The 12,395-nt window shown below is 45.8% G+C and overlaps 1 protein-coding gene across 1 annotated transcript; it reads right to left on the reverse strand.

Annotated features, from left to right (window-relative positions):
• Window positions 1-83: 83 nt before the first annotated feature.
• LOC149732294 (sonic hedgehog protein-like) lies at window positions 84-11,805 on the reverse strand. The gene is made up of 4 exons (XM_089883154.1): window positions 8,565-11,805; window positions 4,252-4,378; window positions 4,066-4,197; window positions 84-1,479 (listed from the first exon to the last, which is right to left on the reverse strand). Exons 1-4 carry the CDS (start codon window positions 9,186-9,188, stop codon window positions 689-691), a joined length of 1,674 nt encoding a protein of 557 aa, XP_089739280.1. The 5' UTR covers window positions 9,189-11,805; the 3' UTR covers window positions 84-688.
• Between the last annotated feature and the right edge of the window lie 590 nt (window positions 11,806-12,395).

A 12,395-nucleotide genomic window follows, 5' to 3' on the forward strand; every position in this document is an offset into this window, starting at 1 on the left:
TTAAATTATCTGTGCTTCCAAACTATTGGAGATAAAAACGGGCGAAAAATTAAAATCTAAAAGTTATCATTTCCACCATAACATGCTGACCTCATCATCCTTTAATTCGAAAAGTACATGTCGTCATCTTAACCTCATGCGCATTGAAGAAGCGAGGCGTGAAGAAACCATTAAAGCACTTTGCTGACAAGAAAATACAACAACAATAATATAAGATAAGAAGGGTATAAAAATAGGAAACATGAAAAGGAAACGCAGATAAAATGACGAGATATGTATGTGCAATCGGGAACGGTAAATTAAAAAAGAAACAAAGAAATAACAACAGCATTGAAGTTTAAGTATAAATGAAACGGGGAATAATGATTTCAAAGTAGCGATTCCACTTCAGTATATATAGTACTGTAGGGGGAGACGGATCACCTTCAGCACATAATATCCAAATACCGTGTTTTAAACAATTAAGAACGGTTTATGGAAGTCGTGAGGATACGGTTTTATAATTCTTTGAATGTTGTTTGTTTACTGCCAAATGGAACGAGAAAATAGAGTGAAAAGGTGTCCTATTTTCCCCAACCTTACTACATGGAGCGTGGCAGCTCTGTACGGTTGTACTTAAATATTACAGACTTAGTTTAAATGCTTTTCTGTTTACGACCCCAGAAGGGCCTCTCGCACGCATAGCAGTCTACTCCGCCCAGAAAAACCAACTGGGCAAAACCTTTGAAAAAATCTGGTGCAATAACTTAGAATATAACGATATGCCATCGGTCGGCCGCACTGGTCCGACGTGTGTACAGTTTCGGTGGTCTTTGCTGTCACCGTTAAACCATAAGCTTAACCAATGGTAGTAACGAAACGGGGAAACCACCGTGTGCGCTATGACGTCACTTTCGATGACGGCGTAACATGACGCTGCTGTTCCACCTACTATGATGGTACCACTGTATGTAAGTGGGGCATATGCTCCACTTGCAGTTTCAATGGTTCGTACGCTCACAACACGAGACGGCCGTACGGTGGCGCTAGGGGTGTCGGGACCAGTATGCGAATTGGGGAGTGTGTAGATGTAGTCGCCCTGGCGTACTTTGGCAGCAAAGCTGGAATGCGGTGAAGTGAAATCTTGGAGACCGAGTCGTTCGTTGTTTTGCTGTGTTGCATTTGATGTTGCAGTCAACAGGGAAGCGTCATATGTTGGCTTAGATACGTATATCAAGTGATTTCGTGTCAATGTAACAGAGAAGCCATTCTCTGTTGTGATCTCTACCATTTGGCGATAAGCTTGGTGTCCTGAAACGATATCACTTCGTGCATCCATAAACGAGAGGAAAGTGTCAGTGATGACTGCACCGCTCTTGTCTATAGCAAGCACTTGGTCTCCAGGTTGCAGACTGGAGATTGGGACATGTCCTTCACCAGGAACGATCACGGTTGACTCACCAGGAAAGCATCCTCCATATTTCGCTGCGTCCGATTCCTCTGTAAAAGCAGTTCAAGTTAAAAATAGAAATTCTTATCGTGAAAGTGAAAAGCAATCGTTGGTGAGAAAGCCAAAACGAAAGGCCAGGTATTTTCTCGCGTGATGCTTTTTTCTCGTCTGTTCGAAATCATTTTAAGGAGTCTGGGATGACGTTTATTTACGATTCCGCCGCCACACACTTTTCTTTGGGCATGCATTCGTGCACGTCGGACCACGGCCGAGAACGGGCGAGAGGCACTTAAGGTGAGGAGCGGGCGGTCTATTTGAAAAGGAATGTATACGAGCACGAAAGGCGTGGCTATGGAGTTGTAAAATCAAGCCAGTAGTGGAATTCGCAAGCAAGGAAAGGTCTGTCGCGAGTTGTGTCACGTCGTTCCCGTGTTATACATTTGCCGAAGCATAAAACGCTGTTAACGCGAGCCACTTCCTGGCAGTTAGCGCCGCGCCCGATTGGCCGTTTCAAAACAAAAAAAGAACGCCTTTCGCGGCTAATGTGTTCCGACGTTTATTTCCCGTGTTTTGTTAGCGCGAGAGATGATGCTTTGTGCGTGATTGGATCGACGTAGGGTTCGGCTGGTCAGGTAGCTTCTTCCAGGAAAGCCTTTTCGAATCCAGACGATACTGGGTTGACAAAGGCGTATTGGCGCCGATTGTCACTTGTGAAGTCATAATAAAAATAACGCGCCGAAATTATCGTGTAGTGATTGGTTCGGTTTGTTTTTCAACGCGACAGGCTATGAAAATTCTTCAAGCTGGCCTTAAGCCTAAAGGATTGGTGCGACTTATCCTTTTTTACAATCCAGGCCTGTGTCCTATCAATAGCTTTTTAACGCCGCCAACTTTAGCCCCAAAATCAACTTTTCGATTGCACGGTGCCGGTCTTATTAAAGGGCGGTAGGGATTTGGAGCAAAATTGCAGCGTGTAGTTGCTTTGAAGAGTTCATTACATGACATGAGGTGCGAGATATAACCAAAGTTTGGCTGACTTGCTCCATACACTGCCTCTTAATGTAGGGTGACACCGGCTGTTGAAATTATACGCTGGCTAACGCGGCCAGTTTCCGTAAAAGATTACTTAAAGCCGGTCTGACACGACTATTACATGGTCGACAGTTTGTTATGACTGGCAAAAGCGGTAACCCCCCCCCCCCCTTTCTTGGTGGAACAGTACGGTGCAGACATCGCCCGAAATTGCAAGGTTTCTGCAGCCAGCAGGAGCCCATTTTGGGGAGTCTTTTAAAACAAAGGTACCTTACATCAAACAGCTGTCAATGTATCCACATTATATCGCATGAATAGAACGTTTCCAATACTTCGGTGTAACGTACACAAAACCGATTTCGGAGTGAATGAATGCGGACCAGTTTGTTTGGAAAAAAAGCGTTCAATAGACATTATTTACACGAGCAATAGCATAACCCTGGCTGTTTTGACAAGCACTGTCGACTCTAAAGAGTTGGCAAAATTTTAGAACCAATATTTTCTCAGATAACAGTCTCAATCGTCGACCCGTTATGCCACTCTTGGTTATCGCTTTGTTTGCGAGCGATTGTCCTATGATGGCGGCGCTAATTTTCGGGGAGTGGCTATGTAGGTTGGCTATGACAATGATATTCTCACTTCGTTTTAGCCCGAACATCAATCAACCCTTAAACGGTTGATACAACGGACTGGCTTTTCAGTGGCAATTGCCGTGACTAAGTATTTAGTCGTTTAAATGGAAGACCATTTTGCTGCGCTGTATGCGATTGCGAAATTTTTATTTATAGGCGACTCTCAAAGCTTTTGTGCGAGTCGGCCGGTCCATTTAAATTTTTTAGAAATTAATTAACTTTATAAAATAAATATATATTTTACAGCCTGACATCAAAGGGCTATTAATTTATCCGGAATGGCTCCACGAAGGCTGCGTTTCAATATCTCATTCCAGTCGCTAGTGATGGCAAAAGTCAAGGCCAGGAAACGAAAACAGATATTTCTAATTGCGCGACAACAAACAGTAGTTGGTAAACAGAATGGTTGAGCATGCGCTTGTATGGTCAACAAGCAAAGGAGGCGTGCGGTCGCAGTGGTTACTACTTCTCAACGGGAATTAAATGGTTCGCTTAAACCGCTTAAACGAAGCGAATGTTGTTTATTTTCAAAACAGCAGAACGTGGAGAGCGAACTGCGCAGTGACACATCGGCGCGTCCGTTTCTGCACAAGCTGTAGAATATTCCGACTGATCCTCGTCGAGCAGCCTTAATGAAAACAGGCTTGTGTCTTAACAATCGCCTTCGCGTGTCACGCAACGGGTGACTGGTCGGGGAATGCGAGGACGGTCTACTATTAACAAGATATTACGTGGGCCGAATACAAGAGTTTCAATGCGAGCTTGCTTGTCGCTAAAAACAGCCACATCCCAGTCGCATAAAAGCTGATTTTGGAGCAGCGAAATTTCGGTTCAATCGAATTCCTCTCCCAATTTGAAGCCCTGCCCACATTGGGCAGATCAAACGAAACAGCCGTATAAACAAAATGCAATTAACTTAGTTGCCTCGGTTCACGAATCCGTAACATCTTTGCAAAAGTTTGCTATACTCACCAGACTTGACGGAGCAGTGGACGACCTTTCCGTCATATTTTACCCAATCGAACCCTGCCACAACTGCAAGCCGAGCAAGAATCGGATATTTATTTCTGTCTGCATCATCAGTCGTTATATCAACGGCTCGACCTGTACAGTTAAATAATTATAGTTAAATTCTAAAGCAAAATCTAGCATATTTACCTTCATAATGCAAAGGGTCGTTGGCTTTATCGTTCCCATCGTCCCATGCTTCGAGAACTTTCAGTTTGACACGCGCCCATTGGTTCGCTACGAGGATTGCAAGGTAGTCCAGTCTAGCTCTGCATATCTGTAATGAACATAGAGCATATGTGTTAAAATGGTTTAGCAGGTGATGTCATATGCGATAGTGGGCGGTTCCGATCGCGAATGGGTTTCTGTATGATTTCTGGCAGACCTTGGATTAGTATGTTTAGATGTTAAGCATATAACGGGGTGACATGGCGATGAGAGACGGCCGATTACGCCAGCGCCTCGCCCCACACTTTATTGGCACCTGCTTTCGGGGACGTTTTAACACACGATGCGCTCCGTTTGGAACACTTTTGAGTGAGTGTTCTGTTGAAACAAGAAAGCAGGGCTCTTTGGCACGCACCGACGCCCATCAATTCAACTTACGTTAGAAATACGCACCGGAAATCAGCAATTTCTTAATTGAGTGATGCGGTTAAATTTAAACGAGCCGTATACATGATTAATCGAATCCACTTCTGTCAATTGCGACTCGGAAACAATCCGCAACCACAGCATCAAATGTTAACTATTACGACTCAGTGCAATCTGTTTTCGTTGCATTTCTTATTGGACAGCTGGTACGACACACCCTCTCCCCACCACCAAATGCAGCGAGGAATATGCGGTAACGTCAGGAGATTTTCCGTTAACGGTTACTGACTGTTGCTGTTGTCAGTTAGCGGGCAAAGCGTGACTGTGACGGTCGATCCAATTTTCGTCGAATGCCTTTCCAGGGATGGCATAATTTCGACTCGGGTTTCTACAGGCGAAAGGGTCGGCAGCTATTTTCGTTTTAAGCGGAGGGTTAGCGGGAAAACAGTACGGGTGAATTTAAAAGTCGCTCAAACTAAAAGCGCTAAAAAAACGCCCAACCGAAGATTTAATCCACGCCTCGGATACAAGCAATTACTGAATAACTTTGGCGTGACGCCAGTCCCACCCAGATATTGTTTGGACACTGTCATAAGTCGCGTCGTGCCGTCCAGCTTTTAGTGAAGTGTGGGTCGTGGAGATCTCTTCCGCGCGAAGAATCGCCATTGTGGTATTGCGACCCGTGCCATCAAAACACGGAGGCTGTTTTGGTTTATAATTGACGTCTAGGCTAAAGTGCTGGGATTAGGGTAAGGCTCGCTCGGGCAACAAAAACAGGACGGCTTGTTTTTAGCGTTAATGATATACCACAGAGGCATTTTTCGGTGGCATCGGGTGTGGACGTGTAAGCGAACATACGTCAGTTGAAAGTCATGCTCAATTACAAACGCTCAAACCGCTGATCGGCCATGTTGTCAAATTGAAACCTTTTAGTGAGGCGCTAAAGTTAACACATTTCACTTTCAGCAACCCTTTGAGAAGATTCTACAGCGCCAGAAAACTAGTCCATATACAAGACGAATTGCTGCTGTGACTACGTGAGAATTTAAGCCGCGACGGCAACTAATTTACTTAACCCGATCGGCGATTTTCGGAACGGATGGCCGCATTTTTGAGCGATGATGGCGGCAAGGTGAGCCCGTATTTCCGGGCCTCGAAGAGTAATTAATCCTGCCGCGCGCCGACGGTGTAGGATATTACCGCAGTGGCCCAAAACAAGTCCTCGATTATGAATTAAGCCGGTAGCGCTCGGCGACTTGAGTTCGCCAGGAAGAAAGAAATCCGCCGAAGTCTGACGACTGTTTGCGGATCGGGTAACAGGCTATGTCCGACTCGTTGACAACCAGAGCAAAACAAGCATAACATATTACTACTGAAAGTTGCACCTCGGGTGTAAAGGTGGACCGCGTTCTCACTAAATTCCTGGCTTAGGTTCGAGCACAAAAGCTGCATGCGGTGTAACGTTATACGGCTTGTCCGCGGATCGATGTCTTAACATTGGTCGTGCAATCAAACCCGGGCAACCGCGAGCCAAAAACTCGCACGCCCAACGAAAACAATAACTCAGTTCTGTCAAAAGCCTACCCACGACCACTTAAAGAGCAATTCGCGAATCAACTGATATGTAAGTATAAACAGTCGCGGCTCGCCGGCGGTGCTTGAGTAAACGAATACATAGAGGCCTACATTGGCGACCGCATTGGGGTATTATACACGCTCAAAATGGCGCGCCCGGAAGAGAAAGTGCGAAACTGGATATTGCGTATCTGCGTGTTCAAAGGCCATATTTTGAAAAGCGACACCTTGCAACATTTGAACCGAAATTAGGAAACGGGTGTGCTGTATAAACTATGCGCATATTCTTTAAAATGTTTGCATATACATTCCAAGGGTTACTTTACCACCTTTGTGCTGAGCAAGTACATTAACCTACACACCCGTGTCAAACTGTAGAAAATCGTGTTTCATTACATTTACTGTAAAGTGGGTTTCGTTAAAAAAGTTACGTATTTTCGCAAGAAATTTACAAAACATACGAGTTTTTATAAAAAAAAACAACGTTAATATATTTAACTCAAACTGCAAATAAATCTCAATCCAAGCGATGATCAATACGAGTGCGAAGCATCAGCAGACATTGTATTATTACGAAAATAAACTTTGTTTACTTTGCAGAAACCGCCAAATGATGGGTCTGGCAATGCGCATCGGTTGGACTAAGCCTTTGGTTCGGCACTACAAAGCAAACATAGTCACAACTGCTGCCCGTGGGTTTATCTTTGTGTCACGCCATGGTCAGTTCCAACAGCAGAAAGAAAACTTGGAGAAGCCGCTTCTTTTACCACGCATTCTTGCGACGGGCAGGCTCCCTAATTGCACCGAAACACTCTTTGAACTGTGGCGCCATATGTGCTGTGAAATTAGCTGCGTGTTAAGCAGCTTACTCGAGCGGCGATGACAATCGATTTTCGATTCGGCCATGTATTATTTATTTCGCAAATTCACAAGTTCTTGACTTGTGGCCCCGACAAACGTGATCAACGGATGTGCCTGTCCTTATAAACAGGACCGGGCTGTTCGTTCTCGCTCGCTTGCAATTTTCCCAGGTTATACTTAGCGAAGAGTGAAATCGAATAGTTATGAATGTTTGACGGGTCACATCGACTGGGCAAATACGAACTGGCATATTCTGCTTCACCACAACCAGTCGGCCTGCCGGATATCGTACGCGCGCAGGCGTAACCGCAACCGTCATTTAGCAACGTAGGATTTATATATATGTATCCTGGCAATTGCCATTTAGAAACATCGAAACGTAAAGGGCGATGGTTCTGCCAACGAGCAATCTAACCATGCTTCAAGGCTTGCGACATTTCCTTTACAGAAGCGAGGTGGTTACGTCATAAAATCGAAAGCGGCGAAGCAGTGAACGGGGCTATGTTGTAAGCCACTTCGGAGCGAATGAACGCATTTCTCAATCCCAGCGCCAACCCGCTTGCCAAGTACAATCGAACGAGAAAGTGCCTCGCAATTTGTGAGCTTTCCCACGCGCTGTACATCGTCTGATTCTTTAATACTTTGTTGACGCTGCCTTGTCGCAGGTCTGTCGACGGTGGAAGTCAGGCGGACGTATCTCTATGGCCGTTGAACGGAAAACGAGCCACAAAACCGCGTGAACTGCTGACGTTTTGTAGCCCTTTAAGTGACTAATTGCGCTCAAGTCACGCTGATGAGCGTTGTGATCTTTGAACAGCCATGTTCAGCGCTTAGCGGCCAAACTGTCATTCAACTGGCCAAATGAATCACTGTCAATCCTTTAACGGCAATTACGCATACGTCTAGTCCGCGATCAATCGGGCTTAAGGGGTCAGGTATGCGATGCGTGTTACCTTTACAAGAGGTGTAGCGGTTACGAGAGTCCACACGGCACACTTTGAAGTGGGGACGGCTTAGAATTATTAAGAAGTGGAATTTCCTTTGACCATATGGGTCGATATCCTGCCCGCGGCTTTTTCGGTTTAATTGGTCTCGCTGAAGGCATGTCAATGACTCTATCATTTTCACTGCTTCCGTCATAATACACTGGGAGGGTCTCACATTGAATAGGTATAGAGCAATGAACTTGCTATTTGGTTGAATGGACCACGTTATTGGTAGCCAAGTACCACAACATGCGTTTCCGTGTGGTTTCAATACGTGATGTGCTCACTACTATATACGCCAAAATATTACAGACTTGAATTGGGTTGTAAAACCTATTTTTAACGTGTACGCAAAGTATTTGCCCATTACGCAATCTCTGTATATGTAAGCAGTTGGATTTTTAATTGAGTAAACAGTTAGCCATTAGTATAACGTAGAGTACGAACCGGGGTCATGAAGCGATCCTCATTGCTTTCTTCCTCGTCCCGGAACTCGATATCTGTGTTCCAATTCGGTACCAGCTCTTGTCGAAATCGGGGAGTATCAGCTCTAATGCGCCCGGTGACCGGCCCGCTTGCCCCGATCGTCTGCTCGGACATTTTCGGCACGTATTCACCTTTCAAGAACGGCACAAGCTCCCGACCCGGCATCCGAGAGCCGCCGCTTCCGTGCCCGGGTCGGCACGCGCCACACATCGACACCCCGCCCAGGCTTGATCGGCGCCTAAGCAGTCTTGTGTCCATGGCTATGCCGCTGAGCAAAGGGGCTACGAGCAGCGTCCACGCCAGGAAGCCTGCAATGTGGACTCGTATGGAGGCGCAGGTCGGTAGCAAGGTACAGTAGCCAGCACCTGACCGATGCGATTTATGTTTGCGGGTTGAGAAGCAGAGCCGCTGCAGCTGACGTCGCCGTAGGTTGCATGTACAGATCAAGTTCGTGAAGCGTTGGAGTACAGTTTGATTGCACGAAGCAGCGGGGGTTCTGCTGCCATTTTCGTTACAGCAGTCTTGCGTTGAGTTGACATTGTCCGGTGAAAGACGAGCTTGAACAGAATCCAGATCTTCTAGCATATTTATATTATCTTCCAGCCTTATACATTTATATCTACTTATCTATATACTGTCGAAATAAAAAAACACTGGTCATTTTTTAACATAATCCAATTCATCATGCAAGCAACGCTAGATTATGGTAAAAACTGCCAACATTTTTGGTGCTCTAATACGTTTTCCATATGCATTCTAAAATATTACAAGACAAAACGCTCAATGAAAATAGGAAATCCTGTCTCTGCTCGTCTTGCCTGAGTTTGCTGTCTCGTAGCAGATTACGCTGGCAATATATCGATTACATAATCCTCTATGGTGTCTTCCACGGACTGCATGGTGAGCAAACGATGTACGATAGCGGGCGGCGCGCTGTCAAATCGCAAACGTCGACAAACAGAGACGGGCACTACGCTTTAGCTGACTGTTTTCTTGTAGCGTGTAATCCCGCCGAATCGAGTAAATAAAGTGCCATGCCGCGTCTCACGCAGCACATTACAGCAAATCAAGCGCTGGAGTCATGTATTGATCTAAACGTCCATGTTTGCCGAACCCACATACCCTCCCACAAATCAGTTTATCCTGAACGCTGCGATAAACCATATTGCCACCAGCAGTAAGCACGAGGTAACTATATGTCGCTGTCGATCGTCTGACTAGCTACCCCGGCAGGCTCCCTATTTATGAGGCGACCCTCATTCCAAGTGCATTCCATATACTCTCTTTTTTCGCACACAAGAGTCATGACCACAACGTACGTATTCAACGGCGCTTTTTAAAGATTTCACACCTCGTCGTCTTTTGATTTCTTGTCGTTTCTTTTTCTCCTAATCTTCGTCCGTGCGCACATACTACAAAACGGCGAGGCAGACTTTAAAAATCAATAGAACTGACGTTTACACGAGCCTGGCTGACAAGACGGCAAAGAACAGAAGAAGGATCATCCTTTTGTAGATGGCTTTTTACGACATTAACTTTTCAGACGAACGCAAATAATAACGTTCCGTGTATTTTTATACGCTGGACCGCTTTCGGTTTACGACGCCTTTCAGAGAAGCGCTGGCTGTTCTGCAAGACTATTCCTGTTATAAGCATCTATTTCAATCGAGCTGTGGTAAGAACAAAGCAAATTCCATACGTTACCTAATGGCGTTTTTGTCAAATACACTTTACACTATAGCCGTCACGCCAGATGCGATTTACGTAATCTTCTGCCTTCTTATTTTTAGCTTACTATAAAAGGCAGGTTTTTCTTTCCACGTGCACACAGCTTTATGCTTGAAGCACATCCCTTTAACACTCATCGCTCCAGACGCTTGACTGACACTCAAATTTCAGGTACACCTCTTGCAAGTTAACAAGCCACCGCGACCGACCTCTGCTCGCGGTGATTCCCAAGTATTTCCGCCGTGAGAACAAATATAACAACGATTGATTGTGGCTACGCGCAATTTTGCGCTGCCTCCTGTAACGCTCATGCACGTCGCGGCCTCTCGCTTCTGGAAACCCGGGGCGAATCATTAAAACACAGCGACGCCGAAAGAGCGCATGCTCCTTGCCAACAGCGCGTTCTTACTACGAATCTGACTCAAGTAAGAAGTTAATCACGGCGCCAAGTTTTATGTTGTTATATACAAAGCGCTTTTTGGGAGTCTGAACGATCCTATCAATTGCTTCAATCGATTGCTTTTGGTTAAACAGTGGGCTGCGTTATGTCGACTGGGCGTGTATATTAGCTTAACCTTATGTTTAGTCGTCTGTCTTAGTCTGCTCGTCTGACCGCGGAGAGCAGTAAGCTGGTTGATCAAAAACGCCGTAAGGAAGTAGTTCTCTGGGAAAGGAGACGAAGAACGCATCGATGAAAACGGACAGCCGTGAGAGGTGAAAGCTGAACGACGACTGCAAGAAAACTAACGAGTGTCTTGTTCAGTCACGGTCACTTGCTAGTGATAGGCAGAAGTCAGATCGGTTGTCTTCGCGCCCCTATGTAGCTTGCTGCAAAAGCAAAACTCGCGCTGTGGGGCCGGGAAGTGTAATCCGAAAGCCCCTAAAGCTTTGCTTTCTTCCCGGTCAGATATCAACGTTGGTGACGAATAAGAGATGGCCTGGCCGAATTCCGGCCGACGCAACAAGTAAGCACAGCGGGTTGATCGGGCGGATCAGTTGCGGTAGCTTGGACTTCGTCACTGACAGCTGAACACGATCTAAATAGGTTTGAAATTAACCCACGGATATTCGCCGCACCTGCTATCCTACGTCACCTAGCTATGAAGTCCCTTGCTTACATAATTATCCGATGGCTTTTCAGCAGATTACACACGCCACTTCTTGGGCATTCTTCCTATCCCAAAACTCCATTTAAAGGGTTTATTACTCCATATAAAATTCTCAATACTCGTTCCTGGAACCTTATAGCGCCCAACTCTGTTCTCGGTGCCAGATGCGAAAAGATTATTACAACTCGCCCCTGCTACCCAATCAGTGGTTTGTGACCGCGATTGTCTCGCGTTGCGGCGACCCTGCTAAGTAATGAGTTGCGGCCGACTCGGCAACGTGCGAAACGCCTTCATAAAGCCGGCAATATCACTTCGAGAAACAACCGCAAAATCGCCAAGCGTGACATTGATTGGAAGAAGTGACACCGATAACTGTACCCGGCGTCGTTTGAAGGCGATCCCCGCGCCTGAACGGTGTTTCTAGTAAACAGGCTCGCAACACAAATTCCCATTGTTGCACTCGCGTGCGTTAGTCGAAAGCGGGGAAACTGCCAGCTTTCTGGCGGCGAAGTTCAGACGACGACTGGCCGCACGTTTCCGAGAAGTTCGTCAAAGTAACATGACACGACCTTTTGGAGGCGTTTGTTCCGATTGAGGCTCGTGTGAATGTGAACTGGTGGGAAAAGAGCGGAGAAAATACCGCACAATTTGAAGGGCAAATGCAACGAAAACTGCGTCACTGTAAACACATTAATTATAAATAACGCGGAAATTTTGTCAAAGTTAATCTACCATTTGATGGCCTATGCTGTATAAAGTATCGTGGATTCTTTTGTGTGTTACGAAATCGTAACGTCAAGGTGGCCTGGCACTGTTTGGGGTTACGTCGCTTACATCGTGGGCCATAGCAAGAGGAAACGGTCTAAAGTGCATCGAACGTAAACTTTAAAACGAAACAACGACTTGATCTATTTTCCTGTGACCTCCGCTAAAACGGGACATTCCGGTACATTTG

This window comes from Ciona robusta, chromosome 8 (genome assembly GCF_009617815.1).
Source record: "Ciona robusta chromosome 8, ASM961781v2".
Classification (NCBI taxonomy): Eukaryota; Metazoa; Chordata; class Ascidiacea; order Phlebobranchia; family Cionidae; genus Ciona; species Ciona robusta.